This window comes from Agelaius tricolor, unplaced genomic scaffold, assembly GCF_023055355.1.
Source record: "Agelaius tricolor isolate 1412-34295 unplaced genomic scaffold, bAgeTri1.0.p SCAF_38, whole genome shotgun sequence".
Taxonomy (NCBI): domain Eukaryota; kingdom Metazoa; phylum Chordata; class Aves; order Passeriformes; family Icteridae; genus Agelaius; species Agelaius tricolor.
In genome coordinates this window covers 3,418,427-3,440,870 of record NW_027269298.1, presented here as the reverse complement: position 1 = coordinate 3,440,870, position 22,444 = coordinate 3,418,427, and the positions used below count along the sequence as shown (strand labels likewise).

Genomic DNA, 22,444 nt, shown 5'->3' with positions numbered 1-22,444 from the left:
GTGCAGTAGGGTCGCAGTTCCCTCAGCTGCCATCCACCCACCCCTAACCAGCTTTGCAGAGCACGCTCCCCACCTCCCCAAAGCCAAAATCACAGGCAGCTCTCCACCCTTGTGGCAGCTCTTGGTGCCAGTGATCTACACCAGGGTGCAGACCTGGATCTGGAATTGGTTGTGCCTGATCCCCCTACCTCAAACCCCCACCCCCCAGATCTGGGGCTGGTTGTACCTGATCCCTCCACCTCAAACCCCCACTGTGCAGTAGGCTCGCAGTTCCCTCAGCTGCTATCCACCCCTAACCAGCTTTGCAGAGCACCCTCCCCACCTCCCCAAAGCCAAACTCAGGGGCAGCTCTCCAGCCCATCCCTCCCTGCCCGGCCGTGCCCCAGGTGCCCCCCTCACCTGACCAGCCGGGCGGGCAGCGGCACTTGTACTCGCTGAGCGTCAGCAGGTCGCAGGTGCCGCCGTTGCGGCAGGGGTTGCTGAGGCAGGCGTTGTCGCGGGGCGTCAGGCACAGCTCGTCGGTGAAGCCCAGGCGGCAGGCGCAGCTGTAATCCACCGTGCTGCCGCGCACCAGCGCCGTGCAGGTGCCCGCGTTCTTGCAGGGGGAGCTCAGGCAGGGGTTGGGCAGCTGGCACCGCTCGCCCACGTAGGCACCGCTACACCTGGCAGGGGTGAGGTGAGACACCGTCAGTGGGATGGCCCCAAGCGGCCCCAGGGCACCGTGAGCCCCGGGGACCGGCCCAGCCCCATCCAGGCTCTGCCCTGGCTGCTCCAGGCTGGGAAGGGGAGGATGAAAGGTGCTGGGAACAAAGGCGGCCCCCGTGGAGGGGCCTGCGCTGACTTGCAGAACCGCAGCCGCGGCACTGACATCCTGCGTCTCATCTCCCTCCCCTCCCTGCTGAACGGAGAGATCGAGGCACAAAGGACAAGAGGAGCATCCCCAAACCCACACCAAATCCACAGGGCCAGCCCTGCTCCCTGCCCACGCTGGAGTCTCTGCTGCACCAGGGTTATTTTTATCCTCCCTCCCTCCTAAATCACTCAAACACAATTAAGCAGGGGCTCAGCACTGTCTGGCAACAGGTGGGACAAGTTCCTGCTCTTCCAAGTCAGCTGAGAGCTTCCCCAAAGGAAAACCCTGCACGAGGAGGGTGAGTGGCTCTGGCTGCTGCATCCCTCTGCGTGGGGGCCCTGACAAAAGAACCACTGATGCCACCACCAGCTTCACCATCTGTCACCACTGACCACCTGGGCTGGAGCTGGCACCAGAGATATGGGCAAACCCCAGCAGCCATCCTGGTGGGCTTGGGCAGGATGTGTGGCTGGCAGGACTCTGCAGAGGGGGCAGGATGAGGATGGAGCAAAGCTGTGCACCTGACACAAAAAAATCCCAGGGATGAGGCACAAACCCCCCCGCTTGGGGGTAAGGCAACCCCAGCTGGAGGTGATGGGTGGGGAAGGTGACAGCACCTGGGGGTCCCCAGGGTGCTGTGGCAGGTCAGGCTCAGGGCACCACAAGCTCACACCTGTTGCCATCAGATCTGGTGGGACATCGCATTCCTGAGCCTCCTGCACGCCTCCAAGGCTCCTGTGGCAAGGGGACGGGCAGGGGGGGTCCCAGAGGATGCTGCAGAGCACAGCAGTCACCTGCAACCCCCAAAACAAGCCCGTGGGGGCTCCTCTGGTGAGGCACAACCAGCAAACGCCACCCTCAGCCACTCCAGCCCGGAGCCACAGCGCTCTGTGCCGGCAGCAAGACCACGTTTCAGCCCAGCTCCCCCTCTCCTCCTACTTTTTTTTTTTTTCTCCCTTTTTTTTTTTTTTTTTTTTTTTTTAACCCAATTCTGATTTCATTGTTGGGGATTGTGTGAGAATTTGTCAGGATTCGGAGACATTTTGAGTTAATGAGACGGCATTATCCAGGCCAAATGAAAAAGAAAATGCGTATAATAATAAATCAGGGCATCTGCTCGGCACACAAAGGGCGGCGGGGAGCAGGTGTGCATCCTAATGAGGCTCGGCAGCTGCCGGCGCCCGCGGACGGACGGTGCCCGGCTCGCCGGCGGCTCCGAGCCCCGGGCGCCGCGGCCGCTTCTGGGTGGCTGCGCGGGGGAATGCGGAGCTTTGGGGCCGCCTGAGAAGGGCTCTTTGTGCGGGGCCGGGCACGGGCACAGGGACGGGGAGAGGAGCAGGCACAGGCACGCCGCTGGGCCGGGCAGTCATCTGGCAACAGCCCCGATCTGCCGCGCCGCACACGCTTTTTTCTTAAAACAATCCCCCCGCGATGCGCGGGGCTGGGGGAGAGCGGAGCGTCACGGGAGGGTGCGATGGGAGGGAAAGGAAGGGGAAAAAGGGGATGAGGAGAGGGGGAAAAGAGGGGAATGAGGAGAGGGGAAAGAAAAGAGGGGAATGAGGAGAGGGGGAATAAAGGAGGGGAATGAGAGGGGGAAAAAGGGGAATGAGGAGAGGGGGAAGAAAAGAGGGGAATGAGGAGAGGGGGAAAAAAAGAGAGGAATGAGGAGAGGGGGAAGAAAAAGAGGGGAATGAGGAGAGGGGAAAGAAGAGGGGAATGAGGAGAGGGGGAAGAAAAGAGGGGAATGAGGAGGAGGGAAAAAGTTTCTGCTGGACAAAGAGGCGCGGTGGCAGCGCGGGAAGCGCTGGGCGCGGTGGTGCCACCACGGGACAGGGACACGGTGATGCTGCGGGAGCAGAGGGGATGCTCGGCACCCCAGGACAAGGCTGGAGGCCAGGAGGGCTCTCTGGAATTGGGGTTCCTGCGATGTGAGGTCGGCGAGAGGGGCACACAGCCCAATGCCCTCCCACTGAATTAATTTTCAGACTGATTCCGATTCCAGCGCAGGCAAGTGGGGTTTGAACACATGGATGGGAAACCTAAGTAAATCCCAGCCTGAATTTGGGCGTGGTTATTAGCCAGGAGGTTAATTAGTGATGGGAAGAACCCTGAGAGACAGGAAAGCCCCTGCCTGAAGGCACAGGGTGGGTTGGGGACAGTGGCAGTGCCCGGGTTGGGGTCACTGGCAGTGCCCAGATTGGGGACAGTGGCACTGCCCGGGTTGGGGACAGTGGCAGTGTCCAGGTTGGGGACAGTGACACTGCCCAGGATGGGGGCTGCCCCACACCTGGCTAGGCTGCTCAGGGGCTTTCCAGGCTTGTGCTTCAGGAAACCCCTCAAAATTTCATGGAGTTGATAGATTATTTTAAAATTAACTTCTATTTGTTTAAGAGCTTATTCATGGTCACAATCAGCTCCAGAAGTGGGGAGAGTGCAGCAGATGGCAGGGAAGAGTTCAGCCTGGAAGGGCTGAGATGGGCACAGCTGGGCCATCAAGTCCAGGGTACACTCATGCTCCACATTTCTCCTCCCAAAAGGGGCATTCCCAGCAAATCTTCAGGGAAAAAGCACCACAGCACAGGCACCCTTCCAATCCCGCAGTCACTGCTCTAACCCAGGGAGGAGTTTCTGCCATTGCACATGGGGCTGTGCAGCACAGACCCTCTGACGTGCCCAGCAACTCCCAGCCTCACACACCCACTGCACACACAGCTCCCAGCACGGGGAACCTCCCAAATCTTTCCATGGTTTCTGAATCATCTTGGTTTCTTTGTGCCCAGGACATCCTCCTCCCTCTCCACTCCGCCCGTGCATCTTCTGCAGATGCCTCAGCAGAGAACGGGGCTGTTCCTGCCCTCTCTGCAACAGCGGGTCTGGGACAAGCAGGGGAGAGCACATTCCCAGCTGTGGATGGAGCCACAGGATAAATTTCACTGTTCCCTCCCCTCACGGGTCCCAGGGCTCACTCACAGACAGACTGGAGCTGCATTTCAAAGCCCAGCGACCTCAGCAGATTCAGGGAGTCCTGGCTGCAGAGGAAAGCCTGGAGACAAGTCTCACATGCAAAGCAAGAGATCAAAAACCAGGTGAAGAACCAGGGCAATACAAGTTGTAGTTATTTTCCAACTTCTCCAGGTCTGGAAAGGCTGGATTCAGCAGAGCCAAGTTCAACTCCCAGCTATGCTACAACCTCACCATGCAGCCACCTGTTTCTCCAGGGACTAAAAACCTCTCCTAAAGCTCAGCCCAAGGAGCTGAGCTTTATTTTCTGTAAAAAACATGAGGTGAGCAGACGGGGAGGATGCGACGTCCCCGCGGGCTCAGCCAGGTGAAGATCACCCTGTGGTTTTTCCTTTGGCATTTCCCAAGCCAGGGCTACCCAAACCAAACCCCAAGCAGCTCATGGAAATTAGCATAGGAGACATTAAAGCTCGGCTTTAATTACAGATGTACCTGTTGGCAGAGGACAGGGCGGGTGCTGCAGGATCAAAACAGCTCGGGAGGGCCATTAGAAAGCAGCTTGGAGGCACTGAAATGTGGCCAAGCTGCCTGGGGTCCTGAGGAGCCTCTGTGAAAGCCTCAGTTAGGCTGGTGTGGTCACAGTCCCAGCTCCAGGCACGACAAGCACCCTGTTCCCAAACCAGGCAGGAATGGCTAAAAATACCCCCGTGTCTCGCTCATTGTTTCCATTCACTCATTAACGTGCTGAGAAGGCATCAAGTGCTCCATTTTAGCCACTGATGGAGGTGATGGCATCCCCATCCCAATCCCCATCCCCGTGATGACCAAGCCCTGCTCCAACACACAATTCCCCCTCTCCCAGCACCATTCCAGCAGAAAATCTCACACCTCTGCACTTCTGGGGTGTGTTCCACCACGGGGGCAGGCAGGACAGGGGACAGCAGCCGGTCCCCACCCCTGTGCATGAGGGTGCTCCTTGCAGGGGTGAGCACGCTGATTTACACTGCCCTGGGTGTCTGGGGCTGGCCATCCCAGTGGCTTTTTTTGTTTCTGGGGGTCAGGCAGAGGCTGGGAGCTGGATTCCCACAGCACCAGGCTGGGATGTGTCTTCCCCCTCGGAATGAGCATCCGAGTGCAAACTGTGGTGAGGGGGGACAAGATTAATAATGCACTGAGCTGCCGGCCATAAATCTGCATGATTCATGGCCAGTGTGAAGGGTGATGGAGAAGGCCTTGTCCAAGGTCAGACAGCAGTCCCTGGGGACGGCCTGGGAACAGCAACAGCAGCCCTGAATTCCCACTCTGCTCCCAGCACCAAGCCTGGGCCAAATCTGGATCTGCTCAGCACGGGCACGTGCATTTGTTGTGTCTGCTGCACATCCTTGAGGAGTTACAACCAGAGGCCCAACGCTGCAGCTATTCCAACAAGGCTCCAGGAGAGCTCAGCAGATCAGAAAATCAACAGCATGAATGAGCTGCAGGAGTATCAGGGCCAGCTGCTGCCTCAGCTCTGCTCCACACCTCTGCTTGCTGGGCTGCCACAGCTTCCAGCACCTCTGCAAGAGGTGCCAGAGCTGGGGTGCCCATCCCAGCGCCCCCAGCCTTGGTTTCTGCTCTGGCTGCTCCCTGTGCATGGCTCTGGTGCTGCCAGCCCTTTGCTGGCTCTGTGGTGCACAAGGCTTTTGCTCCAAGCCACCAGCAACAGGTTTTGTCCCTGCGCAGCAATGCGGGCACTGAAAGCATCCCGAGGCAGATGTTTCTGTGACCTCTGACCCAAGACTAATGTTTTCCTCTCTGCACTGAGCTGCCATCTGCCACAGCCAGCACAGATGACACCCAGCCAGCACAGCTCCTGCACGGCAGCACGGGGGCTTTGTTTAAATTCAGGATGCACAGCCCTGCACAAGCACAGCCCAGGCCGTGTCCCAGGGGTGTCCTGGATGTGGCATCACCCCCAGCTCACACCACCACTGCCCTCCTGCCAGGCCACAGCCTGTCCTCCTAAGGAATGCTGAGACTGTGGCAGGGCTGGAGGTAAAACCCACTCTGGGCTTAAAATGTACAAAAAACCCCAACAAGCAAAGTGGAAACCAGGTGTAAACTGGAGCACGTGCACGGGCTGTCCCCCATGCCCATCCTGTGGAGGGGCAGGTTCAAGGGACAGCCCCACACTGCAGGAGGGGCAGGGGGCTGGTGGGGACCCCCATCCTGGCCCCTGGCCCCACATCCAGGCTCCCTCTTATCTGCTCTGCTATCACCCAACCTCTTCCTCACCCTCAGCTGCTGGAAGCATCAACGGCCGTGGTTGTTTTCCCCACGGTCTGAGCAGCGTGGGAAAGATGAGCAGGGCAGGCTCAGGTCTTTACTGAAGCACCATTTTGGGGGCACTTGAGACCAATGGGACCAGGACACTCCCTGGTGCAGGGTTCAGGGTCTCCCACCATGGGGAGAGGCTCCCACCCCGACAGGCTGGGCTGGGGGATGCCATTCTCTGCTCCTGTGGCTCACAACAGCCACCTCAGATGAGCCCCAGAGCCTCAGGCAGAGCCACCCCAGCACAGAGAAGGTTCAGGAGCACAACTGTGACCTTGAGTGGTGCAGAGGGTCCCCCCTTGGGACCTTCACACCCCCAGAGCCCCGTGCAGCAGCAAATGTGCTGTGTGACCTGTGGGTGGCTGTGCCAGCGTGGTCGGGACCCCATGGAGCGAAGCAGAGCAGGACACTCAGATTTCACATGTTTGCTGGCAACAGCTGAGGGAAGGAGAACCAGCCCTCAGGAGAGCCTCCCTTGGCTGCACAGGAGCCCAGAGGCAGCGCAGGCTGCTCCAGGTGCAGAGCAGTGACACAGCCCTGCTCCTCTCGGGGTAACCGTCACCCCCGGGCTGGCAATGGCAACCACAGCCCCACAGCTTCCCCTGTGCCCCAGCAGCTGCACGGCCCAGGCAGCAGGGCCCCTGCTTTCCAGCAGGCTGCCACACACAGGAGTCACCTTTCCAGTTGTGCCAGTGGCTCCCTGCCTGGCACGGCCTGGGAGCAGCACCCCAGCTCTCCCCTGAAGTCACACCCTTTCCTGTAAGACACGCTTGCTCATGCCAGCCCAGGGAACCCTGAGCTCCCCTGGCTGTAATCTGACCAGAGAAAAGGCCAGTGCTTGGGGATATGTCTCCCTGAGAGAAGAAACCTGCTTCTTACTCCAGCTGATTAATTCTTGTTCCACTGCCTCCCCAAGGATCCCTCCCGTGATGCATGAAGCAACAGGTGCCTACTGTGATCTGCAGGATGGCTTCCTGCCCTGGAAACATCCTGCTGGCACAGGAGCACACTCTGGAGCCAGGGAGGTCTGGAAAACAATCCTGCTGGGGAATCAGAGCTCAGGACCTTGGTCTCTGCCCCAACCTCCTTGCCTGGTATCACCAAGAGCACTCAGAAGGAAATTGGTGCAGGGAGACAAGGAATACATTTGGGTGCTGCCCTGATCTCCCTGGAGCACGTGGGGCTGTGCATACTCCCTGTTCCCAGGGGCTGGGGGGCTGCTTGAGCCCCCTCTGGCTCCACACCTCACCTGCAGCTTTGCTCGGTGGTTCCTGGCACGTGTGGCTGGTAACAACCCAAAGGCTTCACCACAGCTGTCAGGAGAGCCATGGCACAAAGGCAGAGCTGCCCTCACCCATGTGGGGCTGGTAACAACCCAAAGGCTTCACCACAGCTGCCAGGAGAGCCATGGCACAAAGGCAGAGCTGCCCTCACCCATGTGGGGCACCCTGACTGGGTGAGGCACCCTGAAGCTGCCCCGGTGCCAGCACAGCCCCACAGAAACCTCCAGCAGCCACGACGGAGCTCCCAGTACCAAAACCCAGCTCAAGACCTAAGTGGTGGTTTTTTAAGAAGTCTCATCCAGGTCCTGCTTTATTAAACACTCTGGGACACCAGCCTGGGAAAAAAGCAGAGTTTCACACAGGGAGGTGGTTGGCAAAGCAGCAGGTTACTCCAAGTGACATCAGGTTAATAAAGCAAGAGTAGATCTCCATTCTTGTTTAATTAAAAAAGCAAACTGCAATCCCAAGTCTTTGATGTGTTTTTTTTTTTTTTCTCTTGTTCCATTTCATTTTTTGACCTAGCCCAAGTCATCTAATTGAGATTTTAAGATCCAGACTTTCATCTGGAGAGAAACTAAAGGAATTCCCAAAGCTGGATATACTCGTGGACAGGAGTGGGGAAAAAACATGCTAGAGCCCTGTTCCTCCTATGAAGGAAAAAAAATGCCTTTGTTTCTTAAGCAGACATTAGTCAGGACAGTTTGGGAATCAAAGTTCCCATTGTAATGAAAAACAATATAATCCCATTACTAAGCAGAGTGGCCAGGCTATTCAGGGGTGGTATCTGGCTACCTGGGAAGGAGCTGCCTTTCAATGCAGCTTCATTCACAACAAACATGAAAGATGTCGAAGGAAGAGCCCAAGACAAAACTCGCCCCATTCCCACCCTCAACAATGGCTGCTATGAAATATTTGTTTTCCCCAGTGGATGTTTTTTATATCCTCTGCCAGTGCAAAGCTGCACAGCCCCATTGTTTGTGGGAGCCCAGCTCACTCTGCTCACCCTGGCCCCTGCTCCTGCTCTTGCATTTATGGGGTGACCATGAAGGATGGATCCCCAGGGAACACAGCCTGGGCTGGGGCTGGCACATGGTCCCATCACCCACCTGTGTCACATTCCTGGGGCAGGTCCCCCAAGGAGCCCCCACAGTGCCCATCAGACACTGGAACAGCACCCAGCCCCTGTGGCATCTGAGAACACCCCCTGTGCAATTGCTCCCTGCTTTTGCCCTCTAAATATGTGATGTTCTTTAAGCCAGCAGAAGAAAAAGTCAGAATTTGGGGGAGATAAGGAGTTTCTACCTCCACAGGCTGCCTGCCAGCCCAGCATTGCCTGAGCTCACTCCTCCCTCACCACCCTTTTTGGGGTAACTGCTGTTTTTACCCCGCTCTGGACCCAGCACTGGCTGCCCATGCAGGTTGAATTCACTCTGCTGTGCTCTCAGAGCTCTGGCACACACACAGCCCCAGCGTCACCATCTCACTCAGTGATGATGGACTCGCTCTTTTTTCCCCTTTCCCCCTCAAACCAAGTTTTGGCTAAACATCACACTGCCCCAGAGCCAAATATGGAAAACTCCCACTCGTGACCCCACCATCCCACTCGTCTAATCCCAAACTTCAAACCTACGATTAGGATCTGAACAGCCACCAAAAGTTTAAACAAGCTAAATTTAGCCCTGATATTCATAAACAAGGAGGAGAGGGGGGTTTTGCAGAGCGCACGGGTGCCCCGTGGCACAAAGCCAACCCAAAGCCAAAGAAATTCCTGCTGGGGACATTTCAGTGGGATGGGGAATGGGCAGAGGTGGCAATGGCCAGACAGGGACGGCTCCAGCTCCCCTCAACCTCACAGCCATGGAGCTGCTGGTCTCCCTTTGCAAGCAAAACCCCCAGAAATAGTTACCAGCAACAAAACTCTTGCCCACTTGGAAACCATGTGCTTAAGGAGCCGAGAGCGGACGGGTATCAGCCCCTGGGATCTGCACCCTGGGATTTCTGCTGCTGCCGAGTTTAACCAAGGAAACAGCAGAGAGGGAGGGAAGCCTGTGCCTCCTCTGACACCTTTTGCCGGCAGAAATCCCTGTGTCAACATGACGTCCTCGCCGAGGGAGCAGGACAATGGTGGCGGCTCTGCCCTCCGGCCGCAGCCCGCATTCCTGCCCCCCTCCCCTGGAAACCCCCCTTTTGTGGGGAGCAGCAGGCCCTGTGAAAGGGCCGTCTGTCGCCCTGCCTTTTGACTTGGAGGTCTGTGTCTAACATTTTAATAGGGGCTGGGGGCCGGGGACAGCCCCTCCTCTGTCCCTGCCGCTCCCCCGTGGGGTCACTCTCCCAGCCCGCCCCAAAGCATCCCAGAGGACAGGCACATTCCTCCACCTGCTCCAGAGGAGCCAGCCCATGGCTTCACCAGCCAGGAGAGCCTTTGGGAGGGTCTCATCCTGTTCCACTCAAGCAGGGATGCTCCAGCAGGGTGGGAGTGCTGGGAACATGCTCTCCTCCATGGCTGCAGAAAATTCCTTAAAATAAACCACAGGTCACTCACAAATGCTCAATCCCCAGGCAGTGATGCCAGCAGGGAGTGTGTGGCCCTTGGGGTCCCCATCACCCTGCTGACAAAGCCAAAAGCCACAGTGCCAAAGGCTCCGTGCCCTGCTCCTCTTGGGGACAGGTGTGACAGGCACAGGTAGCATCACATCACATCACATCACACCACAGAGGATGAGGAGGCACTGGCAGCAGGATGCCAAACTCAGGCCTGACAACAGATCCTGCACAGCCCAGAGGGCAAAGCAAAGCTGGCACTGCCACTCTCAGCCATGGTGAGTTTAAACCAAGCCCAAAGGCACAGGTTGCCCACCCCTGGGTGCCCCTGTGGCACCCAGCCCTCCCAGCCCACTTGCCTGCAGGGTGCCCCTTCTATTAAATAAGGGCAACATTATAGCATCATTAAAACTTAATAAATCCATTTCCCATATAAATACCATTAAATCCAGGTTTTGGGGAAGGGAATTAGGGTGAAAACTTGTTAAAAGAAAATTACTTCGGCGCAAATAAATTTTTGCAACTTGACTGAGCATGAAAGTTTCCCATTAAAATGCGACTCGGCTCCCTTTGCTGGAAATGTGCAAGAGCCTAATAACCATGGCCTAAACATTAACTGTTTAACTGGCTTTTCCAATATTAACTCCAGGCTGCCACGGGGGGAAGGGGAGGACGTGACGGGTGAGGGCTTAAAGCAGACATTAATTACTGCAGTGTGAGGGAGGCACACCCTGAGCTCACCAGCATCCTGCTCCCATGGCACACACACTGGGATTTTGGGTTTGTTCTGTGCAGGGCCAAGAGTTGGACTCAATGATCCTTGTGGGTCCTTCCCAGCTCAGGGTGTGCTGGGATTCCCAACAGAGCTGGTTTTGGGTATGGCTGGCTTGAAGCACAGCATGAATTCTGCTGCATGTGAGCAGGTAGGCATGAGTTGGACTCAGTGATCATTGTAGGCTCCTTCCAACTGAAAATGTTCTTTTTGGAGGCAGAGCTCCCCATATAGCCCAGCCAAACATCTCTCCCCCATCACCAGCACCTCACAGAGGTTTTATTCCTGCATCTCTCACACCTAGCACTGCATTTACCAATGGGAACCTCCAGCACCATCGGGGTGCCCAGAGCAGCTGTGGCTGCCCCCGGATCCCTGGAAGTGTCCCAGGCCAGCTTGGGCAGGGTTTGGAGCAACCTGGGCTAGTGGAAGGTGTCTCGGCCCATGGCAGGGGTGGAACAAGATCTTTAAGGGTCCTTTCCAACCCAAACTATTCCACAGTTCCATGATCACCCTTTTAACCACCACCAAATTGCTTGAGATATCTGGAACCCCAGCACCATCCTATACCACAGACCTGCCCATGGGGAGGTGACAGGAGAGGACCTGACCCACCAGATGTGCACGAGAGGAAGGCAGAGTCCAGGTGTGGGTGTCCAGGTGTGAACAGGCACCATCACACCTGGCCAGATGATCAGGAGTGGAAGCAGCACTGAGCTGCTCTGCCAGCACAAGGTGTTAAACCCTGGGGAGTTCCCAGGTGGGCACCTCTAACCTCCAGCCATGGTCTGGAGTCACTGGGACCAGCAGGGTGCTGCAAAGACCTCCCCACATCACACACAGGAGCTCTGCTATAAAATCCAGTCAGCAGGGCCTGACCCTCACACCTCTCTGCTCCTGGGTGCCTCCGCACTCAGACACCCAAGAAATCCAAAATCCAGCCTGTCCCTTTGACACCAGAGCAGCATTTCTGTCCTTATTCCAGAACTCTGGCTGCAGCAAATCCGGGCTCACGAGGGCACCCTGCAGCAAGGCAGCATCAGGGACCGATGGGATTTGGGCACAGCTGCTGGGATGGGGGAGATGCAGCACCACCCTTCAGGCTCAGCACCACGTGCCAGGGGCATGTAATGAGATGAAAACACCATTTGGGGAGAAACTGGAACCATCCCAAACCATCACTTCTCCAGACTGCTGGTCACAAAGCAGAGCTGCAGGGTAGCCCAGCTTGGGGAGTGGTGAGTGAGCAGCCCAAGTGCCCCTTGGTGCTGCCCCATCCCGGGCAGCAGAAGGAGCCTGGCAGGTCCTCAAGGATGCCTGCACACAGCCCTGAGTGCAGCAGGGGACCCTGAGTCCCTTCTTGGCCACTGGGAAGAAGGCAGGACTCAGCCAAGACCCTACAGCAGGTCTGCTTTCCCAGGGGGCTTTAAGTTATATCCCAGAGGCTCTTCCCCTCTGCAGCCCCAACAGATGGTGCAAAACCTTCACCTGGCAGCATGTTAACCACAGAGAGGTCTCCATCCAGATCCAGAGCTCACCAGCTCTCCCTAAGTGCACCCTGGGGCTACTCCCTCGTTAAACACGCCGATGCTCTATAAAATTCACATTCCACTCATGTACACACGCTGCCACCACTTGGGACACCAACCAACACGAGCAAAACAAGGGTCACCACACCTCCAGGCCTGGAAAAAGCAGGTTAATTTCCAAACAATGTTATTTTAAAACTTGCTAACTGCCTCCTGATGATGTTGTCCGAGCCCTTAATTGGTGAATAGCCTGGTATAGCAGTGACTTATACGTGTCACCCTCATGCTACATACAATAAACCATAATAGCCTGGGAGGTGAGGCCAGGTGTGAGGTATCAGCTGGAACAAATGGACGTGTTGGGGCTGCCAGCAGAAAGGAGGACAGCGAGTCAGGTGTTGAGATGGAAGAGATTTTGGTGGAATAAAACATACCCATGCCATGGAGTGAGTGACCTGCAGCCCCAGGGAGCAGAGCCCCATGCGCTGCTTCACACCACGAGACCATGGAACCTGAAGATGCCCCTGCTCACTGCAGAGGACCTTTAAAGGTCCTTTCTGACCCAAACCATTCTGTGAGCACACAGCTTGAGTCCCTGCTGGGGAATAGCCCCACTCATGTGAGGTGATGAGCACCACTGTGAGTTCCTGACCCCCTCTGCATCACCCCATCTCTCCTGCTCATCTCTGTGCTGTGGGACCTGCTGAGATATCTCCTCTCAAACACTTCCCATGCAGGACAACCCTCTGGCCACCACAGAGACAAACCAAGCAAAAAACCTCAGCCCAAGCAATAAAACCCCAAGGACACAGAGCAGAAGTGAGTGGGACCACCTGAGACAACTGACAACCACCGAGACACCTCGCAGGGACCAGAGACACAAAGAGATTCTCTCAGACAAGAGCTGAAACCCCCACTGCTGTCCCAATGACCTCAGCAGCTGGGCTTCAGTTTCTATTCCACTGGAATCCGCAACAGGTGACACTTTGGTATTTTTAAATCTCCCCTCTTACCCATTTCCACCTTGTTCTTTCCGAGAATGAGATCAGACTCCAAAGAGCCAACAAGAGTTCTCAACATGGCTGAATCACTGCTCCTCTACTTCTTTAAGAGCTTCCTCTGGTTGATTGTTCAACACTCCACCCTCTTCCTCTCCAGCACCGAGACTGCATTTTTTCTTTGTTATTATTTCATGGAAATAATGTTGGGTTAAAGCACATGAGAAAAACCAAACCAGAAGGAAACTTCCGCCCTTTACAATGAGATAACAATGACTGAGCAGTTGAATAACTTGAAGGGCACAGAAACTCACAGGGCTCACATCACTCCTCTGCCTTCCTGGTTGTCTCCTGAAAGAGTTTTGAGCTAAAATAATCTCCTCTTCCCACTATGGCCCCCTTCAGAATGTTTCTTCCCATGTTTCTGGCCCGCTGCCCGTGGAAGCTGGTGGTGGCAATGGGCACCAGCTCAGGAGCCACTGCCCTGGCTGAACGACAACGCTGTGCTGATTCATAAACAGAGGAAGTACTTTAGCAAACTGACTTTTCCCCCTTTTCAGCACAAGCCCAGTGATTAATTTAACTTATTCTCTCCCACTTCCATCTCTTTTGCTTCTCTGAGCGAGAGGAGAACCCAGGCACGGCTCCTCTGGCTTTAATGGTGAGAGGCTGGTGGGGCAGGGCTGGAAGCTCAGCCCTCTTTCAATGCCATCTGCTTTTAACTAGCAGAGCAAGGGAGGTCCTGGGAATAAATGTCACATGGCACAGGGAGCTAAAATCAGCCCGACTCATTTGCAGGGATGCCAGTCAAAACTAGGGTTATCCAACAGTCTAATTAGGAGCTATCACTAGAAGTCAAAAACGACCTCTTGGAAAAACCTTCTCATTTAGTCTGGGAAAATGCCTTAGTCCAAGGCAAGGGCCTTTTCTGGAATGCCACAGCTCCCCAGCACCACGGAACCTCACTCCAAGCCCTGCAGCAGCCACCAACTCCAGCCTGGACCTTTTAAAGTTCCAGCTCTGGGGCAAAAACACCCAGAGCCTTCAGCTGGGGTCTGTGCAAGACCCACAAACCTGCTGCTGCTCTTCCTGCACTGAAAGACCCAGATAATACCCTGCCAAGATGGAAAGCAGCTCCAAAGGAGCCTAATTAGGGTGCTTCTGTCTCAAGCCCTCCAATCCAACACTTGGTCCCTGGATTCAATTAAAGCCCTGTGTGCCCTGCACCGCCTGGCAAAGGGACAAGCAAGATAAGGCACCTGGAACTTGACAAACTATCTCTGTAAAATAATAAAGAGCTGAGAAAGCTCCTGGTCTTGCACTGGCAGTTTCCTTTCCGTAGCAGGGCTGATAACCTGGGCTTGGAGTTATCAGAGTGGCTCCACGTAACCCAACGAGCTCTGTCCCGCCACAAGTGCTGGGACACTCTTCCTCTGGAGCAGCATCCCCCTCGTACACTATTTATTTCACTCCACTTTCTAATTGGATTTGTGGGGGCAGCACAAAGGGGCTTTATGGCCAAACTTTGTTAAGTGCCAGGCCGAGCACAGATGTGGCCAGCAGCCAAAATGGTGCATTTCACGCAGGCGCCAAAGGGCAGTGCCAAGCTTTTCTGTGTCTGCTATCTTGTGCTCTTGGCTCTGCTTTGTTTAAGAAGCTTGCAAGCAAAGCTCCTCGTCAAGAGATATTCAAACAAAGTGAAAAACCAGGATTTTGCAAGCTGCTATCAGGTAATTTGGGAAGTTGCACCTCCTTCAGTCTGGCTGTACCTCCAGTATCTGCCCCCATCGCCCTGCACGGGACAAGAGCTTTCACACAGCCAGAGCACACACCTTGTGCTCCTGCAAAAATAACTCACACACGCTCACAAGGCATCTGCAGCCAAGAGAAAAGTGGTTATTCACAGCCAGCAACCAAGAACTTCTTTAAAGTTAACTTTTTCTCTTAAAAAAAAAAAAACCAACCCACCCCGAGCCTACTTTGGAGGCTTCTCCAAATAGAGCTCGCACACATCAGATCTAATTAGATTCCATCACCATCTGCACATGAAATGTAAATCAGGAGTTGCAGAGACTTAAGAAAAAAAGGAAAGAATGACCACAAGGAAAAGGAGGGGTGTAAGGTTGGGGAGGGGGTGGAGGGTTGGGCATTCTGGGAAGCCATACATGATTAGTCACACAGCATTAATCTGCCTCCCTTAACAATAGCTGCCGAATTTCGACCGAATCCCAGCTGTCGCTCTTTGAATGAAAGAAAACAAGATTTAGAGCGTCAAGCGTTGGTAAGGGCTTCTGTGCAAAAAAAAGTGGCGTGCATTCATTAGTGCCTCACAAAGGGACCCAGCCTTTGTCCATTAAATTGCTCATGTGCCTGATTGATTTGCTGATTTATTTGCACCAAAGGGTTGGGGGGCTCAGCTTGGAGAAGGGGGCGGGAGGTGCCCGGCTACTGGGCAGAGTAACGGCACCCAGGCGGATTTGCAAAAAAGCAACACACATTGTCAAGGGAAACTGCCATTCAACAGGTTGGGATTGGAAATGCCTTCAGGTTCCTCCGCCGAGGACTTCCTATTTGGAAATTTGGGGTGGGTGGGAACGTCTCCCCGCCTGCTCGCAGCTCAGGCCGCGTTCAACAGGCAGAGGGGAAATCTGGCCGGAAAACAGAGCCTTGCCCATTCACATTTCTTTTATGGAATAGTTTTAAAAAGGGAGCTGGAGTCTTATTCATTTCTCTTGGTTATTGTTCCCTGGGAGCCTGGAGTGAATCGGCCATCGCTGCGGTGGGTCGGTTGGTCCTTCAAAGAGTCCCAACGCTTTACACATCCGTTTCCCCACAATCAGCTTGCAGAAAGACCCAGTCTGGGTGCCAGGTCCCACCAGGAACGCCAGCCTAGACCACAGCTTGGCACCAGCACTGGCAGGGCTGCAGGAGGAGGTGCCCTGCTCCCCTGGCGATGCCTCATCAGCCCACGGACACCACTGGGGCAGCTCCAGCAGCCAGAGCCATGCCGTGGAACCTCTCCTGAGTGTTTATTGGAGGTGTACCTGTCACCCTAGTGTGCAAGGGACTGAAAGGCAATGCTTCAGGGCCAGGAGGGAGTAGCTGGAAAACAGACAGACAGACAGCCTCCCTCCCCGCCTGACGGTCCAAGGAGCGCCGCAGGCTGGCCCTACCTCCTGCTCCATCAGCAGGGCAGTCTGCATAGGCTAACACCAGCAAAACATGGCCCTTTGCCCATGTTTTTCCACCCAGCCAGGAACAAAGCCCGATCCTGCCAAACTCGCGGTGACTCCTACACAAGCAGGTTATTCTTGCCACTCAAGGAAAGAAAACGCATCTTGCCCTATTAAATCCAGAGCCTTCAAAGCAAAGTCAACATGAATGTCAATAACTTTGGTCGGGGGAGATGAAAATCCTCTGGCTGTTCCATACTTACTGGCACACCTCCGTCCCGTTGGGAAAAGTTTCACACTTGCCCCCGTTGAGGCAGGATTCGGCAAGCTGCGAGCACCGTAAACCTGCAAACAGAGGGACAGCATTAGCCACAGCTCAGGGCCCCGGTGGCAGCAGGGGGGCTGCATCCCCTGGTGTCACCTGGGCTGGGGACAGGCTCGCTGAGACCCCCAGACCCCCTGTGCCTGCACAGCCTGGTGAGGTGGGGTCCAGCACCCGGCAGCCCTCGCCCGCAGGGTGATGGACGGGGCAGGGACTGTGTGGCCCCTGCGCTGAGAGGCTCACCTAAAAATAAACCCAGGGTGGGTTTGAGGGTAGGCTGTGCCTGCTCCTCCAGCAGGAGGACTGACAGAGAGCAGCCCCAGATCAGGCCCTTGACTGACAAATGCCATTTGGGAAAAAACATCCAGCCCGGGGCCCATTAGTTACCATAAGCTCGGTAACGAAATGAGTTGCCCGTCATAACTTGCTATGAGTAAAGGTTTCATTGTCTGGCCCTCAGAGCCAAATTCTGCAGAGTTACCACAGCAACTCGCTGAAAGTACCAGAATCGCTTCCGATTTCCACCCCGGCTCGCTCTTCCCCTTCTCTGCCCGCTCGCTGTTCACGGTAACTGGTTCTGCGACACGCGTGTGCAGCCGGGCCAGTTTCACATTGAGCGACTGCAGCTCCGCACCGCCACCGCCGCAACCCAGATCCTGCCCTGCACGGGTGCCGAGCGCACCGGGTCACCCTGCTGGGGCTCCGTGTCCCACGGCACACGGGCTGGGGTGCTGGGCACCGCTCCGGCCGGGCGCAACTTTCTGCAAACTTCGCCTCTCACGGCTCCCAGCCCTGCTGTGGCAGCAGCACCGCTGCCTTCGCTCCCCAAAATCCTCTCAGGGCTCTCCGGAGGGGGCTACCAGCTCGGTCCCGGGGCAGGGGGGCACTGCAGGGTCCGGACCCCCTGGGATGGGCTGCTCCCCGCTCCGTCCCACACTCCCGGCCGCTTTAGGGGCTCTTTTCCCGTGCCCCGACCCGCTGCCCCCGACGGTCGCGCAGCGCTTTGCGGCGAAGCACCCGGACCCGCCCCGGAGGGGGGGCCCCGGGGGGCCCCGACTTTCAAGAAACAGGAAACCGAGAAAAATTTGCAAAACGGTCAAAAGCTCTCGCAGAACAGCAGCAGGAGCGCGGCCGCCCTGCGCGCCCCTCCGCCGGGCCGAGCCCCGGCTGCCCCGGCACCGAGCTCCGCTCCCCCCGACGGCAGCGAGCGCCGCTCCCCCGGCAGCTCCGGGCACCGAGCTCCGGCTCCCGGTGGCCCCGAGCGCCTCCTTCGGGACACCGAGCCCCGGCCCCGCCGCGCTCCCCCGCGCCGTCCCGGCCCCGGCTCCCCCGAGCTCCGGCCACCCCCGCGGGGCTCAGCCCCGCTCTCCCAGCCCGGTTCCGGTCCCGGTTGTCCCGCTGGCAACGAGCTCCGGTTCTCCCGCAAGAGCCGAGCCCAGTCCCGGCGCATCCCGTGGCACCGAGCCCCGGTTCCCACGCGGACCCAGCGCCCGGACCCCCCCGAGGGCGCCGCGCTCCGGTCCCGCCGCAGAAGCCGAGTCCCGGTTCCCACGGGAACCTCCCGGCCCGGACCCCCCGACGGCGCCGGGCTCCGGTGCCCGCCGCGCCCCGCTGCGCTCCGGTGCCCGCCGCTCCCGGCCCCGCTCCCGGCAAACTTCCTGCGGGGCGGCCGGTGCGGGGCCCGCGGCGGCGGCGGCCCTCACCTCGCGTCAGGGCGGGCAGCAGGAGCACCAGGAGGCCGGGCGCCAGGAGCCGCTCCATCCCGCTCTGCTCCCGCCGCTCACAGCCGCATAGATCCGCGGGGCCTCGGCCGAGCCGAGCCGAGCCGAGCCGGTGCCGGTGCGGGTCCGCGCCGCCCCGCCGGGAGCCCCAAACACAGCGCGCCCGAGAGCAGCGACTCCGAACGCGGCGCCTCCCGCGGCTGCTCAGCCCCGGCGGGCCGGGCCGGGCGGCGGGGGGCGGGACGGGACGGTGCGGGGCGGGCCGGGCGGGACGGGACGGGAGGGGATGGGACGGGACGGGCGAGACGCTCCTCCCTGCCCAGCCCGGGGGGCCGCCGCCGGGAACCCCCTTCCCGCCACGGACGGTCCCCGAGTGGGACGCGAGTGGGGCTGCGGGGTCCGCGCAGACCCTACGGGCAGCCCCGGGGCAGCCGCGTCCCTCTGTGCAGCCACCGGACACCCCCGGTGCAGCCCCCCGAATGCAGACACGGATGCACCGGGTGCAGCTCCTTCTCTCCGTGCAGCGTCCCCCAAACCCCTCAGGGCAGCCCCCCATTCCCAGGGCAGCTCCAGTACAGCTCTCACGTGCAGCCACTACAGAGCCCCAGCACAGCTCTGCGCGCCTGCATGCACCCCCACAAGCAGCCCCGCATTTCCCCAGTGCAGCTCTGGACACCCCAGTTCAGCCCCCACCCCAGTATTGATGCAGCCCTCACCCGTGCACACCGTGCGTAATCCCAGTGTAGCTCCTCCATGGTCCCAATGCAGTTCCTGCACAGCTTCCCCGGTGCAGCCCCCCCAGTCCCTGCACAGCTTCCCCAGTGCAGCCCCCCCAGTCCCTGCACAGCCCCTGGGGCCGCAGTAGCCACTGAGTGAGCACAGGAGACCCCAGGCCAGCCTGACCCACGGTGTGTCCGTGCAAGGACCTGGGGCACACAAACCACGGGAATGGGGTGGCTGTGCTGGGGTACCAGGACAGGGACTGACCATCCCCTGAGTGCTGGGGAGCGCGGTGTGGGGTTCCCCTTCTGACCCCACCAGGACTCAGGTGTGTGCAGGTATGCGGAGCCATTTCCCACCCAGCTCCCCCGCAGGTGCCGGCAGCTGGGTCGGATGTTGTTTGTTTTGTGCTGTGAACTCATGAACTCCCAGGCAGAGCCTGGCCAGCCCCGTGCGCTGCCGCATCCACAAATAAACAAACACTCTGGGAGAAACGGGGAAGCCAAACCCAGGGGCAGCCCCACAACCCCCACGTGTGTGCAGGTTCCTGTTAGAGCAGTGGTGACAGGGGGTCCTTGTGCCCTCATCCCCAGAGCCCCACTCCTGCCCCAGCTGCCCTGGGCCACAGTCAAGTTTGAAAAAAAAAAATAAAAGCCAAGCTGGAATGCTCCACCTGAAATCCATCCAGGCCTTGAGCCCAGGGCAGGTTGAAGCCCTTAACAAGTGTTTGTGGGTGTCTCGTGCAAGCCATGGCTGCAGGGGCTGCTCAGGGCTGTACCCACAGAGCACCACTGATGGGAACAGCCTGCGTGAGGGTGCTTAAAAATGATGGTTCCTCATGAGCCCTGCTCAGAGAGGCTACAGTGCCTGCAAAAGTCAGGGGAGCAAAAACTCAGTGTGGAGAATCTGGGGTACCAGCTCTTCCAGGGATGTGGGTAAAAATCCCATTGGACTCTTGTGTCTACCTCAAGGCTGTTGGAGTGTATTGGATGGTTCTTTTACAGCTCCCAAACATGAGGACATGAAGGGATGGCTGCCAGCCTCTGGCTGAAAGCTTGGGAAAGAGGAAGGGGAAGGAGGATCAGCAATGGGTTAATGGGAAGGAGGTGACACTGTGGTCATCTGTGTCTCTCATCTCAGGGTACCTCTCCACCAGCCCTCGGGCTCATCCCATCCCATCCCATCCCATCCCATGCCAGCCCTGCTGTTATCCCACTGCTTCCTGTTGTAAACTATTTCCAGAGCAAGTGTGAAACAATTAAACAAACCGAAGGGCAGAGTCTGCTCACCAGATCAAAGGCGTGAGCCCTGCAGCGGTGCCTCGCTCCCGCGGCTCCCTCCTTCCCTGCTCCTCCTGCCTTCCCCACTCTGGCCTCTAAAACAGTGCCCTGACAGGGGCTGGGGAGCCAGGGCCCTGTGTGGAGCTCGGTGCCACTCAGGGTCCAGGTGGCACTCAGGGTCCAGGTGGCACTGGTAGCCAAGCCCTGAACAATTCCGGAATGTGGGTGCTGCCTGTTCGATCCTCCCTGCAGACACAAGTATGGTGACAACAACTGGGCAGTGGGATGTGACCCCAGCTGTGCCACCACAACCTTGTCACCATCCTCAGCCTCATCTGGAGGTGTGAGGACAGCCTGAGGTTCCTCCACTTGGGCATCCTTGGAGATGGAGACTCTGTGCTCTTTCTCCATCTCCCCCCTTTCCCCCTCTCTGTCAGAGCCCCCGGAGCAGGGAGCATCTCAGCTCCACTGCCTGGAAATACCAGCCAAAGCTTTGCCCGGGCTTGTTCTCCATGTGCAGAAAGTGCTGTGCACTCAGCTCAGCTGTGCTCTGGGACTTGATCCCTGAGACTTGGGAGAGCCCCCCTGCCTCTCTGAGCCATCATGGGCATGCCTGGGGACACGGGGCTGTCAGGGTGCCCTGCCTGTGCCACCTGGGGATGCAGAGGTGGTGATGCTGAGGGCTGTGCAGGGTGCTGGAGACACTGCACAACCCTGTGTCCCAGGCTGCTCCTGGAGGTGCTGGACTGGAAAGGCACATGGGGAGGCAGGGGTGAGCCCTGGCCCTGGGTTTGCTCCGTGGCTGGAAGGGTCTGTGTGGTGTCCACAGCATAAACACAGCCAGACCGGGCGTGCGGCCGCGCAGCCGCGTCGCCTCGTCCCCCGAGCACAGCAGGTCAAATACATCTATTTATTGCCATCACCCCGGGGCTCTGTGACCCTGCAGCTCTGGGGCTCTGCTTGGGGAAAAGGCTCTGCTGGGAGGGAGCTAAAAGGGTCCTCTGTGGTTTCCCATGGAAGCCTGAACACGAGGATGGCTCCTCCAGCCAGGCGCTGCTGCGGGATGTCCCGATTTAATCTGGTACCATCCTTCCCCTGGTACTGAGGGATCTGCTGCAAGATCCTCGTGGGGAACCTCCTCAAGTTTCCTTCTCCCAGACGCCTCCTCCAGAGACTCCTACCAGCAAAAGTAAAATAGGGAGGAAGGCTGAAGTCAGCGCCCAGCATAAATCTTTTTGCAATAAGAGGTGAATAAGACATAAATCCAAAGAAACTTTTTCTTTTGAGTGGTCTTCAGGGGTTAAAAATAATGGGATTTTAGGTCCTTTTAAAAATAGTGTTTGTAAAAGGCTTTAATAGAAACCTTGGCAACTGTCCATGTGATTAGTGATTTAAAAACATGAAACCTCCACACATGTTTAAAAGTTTTAATAAGTTAAAATTAAATGAGTGAAACTCTGGGAATATTTTTTTGTTACTGCAAGCTAAGAAAATCATGTCCGTTAAGCAAAACTTAATACAAATATAAACAGGTAATGCACATCTGTAAATTATTTTCATGTCTCCAGGGGCTGGAAAAAAACCTAAGTGAGACCAGCATTCTTATATATATTTTGCCTTGACAGCTCAGGAAAAAATTTGCCAAAAACCAGAGTTAGAGCACTGGGCTGGCGTGGGAAAGTTGGTTTAGTGAGAAATTTGCCCGAGGCTATTTAAATAAAAACAGGCGTTTTTCTTTAATGGCAAATGCCTGTTAAATACAACCAAGGCGGCTTCCAATCGCCTGAGTAACTTGTGTGCCTATTCCTTCTTGACACTTTCATCTCTTTATCATCACAATCAATATTTTGCTCTTATACCTTCGGTGCAATAAAAATAAGACTGATAAGGCAGACATCAAACTGGATCTCTCCTGCTTTCCCCACCGTGCTTGGCTTGGCATTGCTCTGCCTCCTGGATTTTGGAGTAGCATGGAGGG

General features: G+C 56.9%; 1 protein-coding gene across 2 annotated transcripts in view; it reads right to left on the bottom strand.

Annotated features, from left to right (window-relative positions):
- Positions 1 to 18,659, bottom strand: part of NOTCH1 (notch receptor 1) — a 42,605-nt gene extending 23,946 nt beyond the window's left edge. For both annotated transcript variants that reach the window (XM_071453973.1, XM_071453974.1), the window contains exons 1-3: positions 18,449 to 18,659; positions 16,687 to 16,768; positions 400 to 662 (exon numbers count right to left, since the gene is read on the bottom strand). In XM_071453973.1, coding sequence (XP_071310074.1) covers positions 400 to 662; positions 16,687 to 16,768; positions 18,449 to 18,506 — 403 coding nt within the window. In that variant the 5' untranslated portion in view covers positions 18,507 to 18,659. The remainder of the gene's footprint in view (positions 1 to 399; positions 663 to 16,686; positions 16,769 to 18,448) is intronic.
- Positions 18,660 to 22,444: the final 3,785 nt, after the last annotated feature.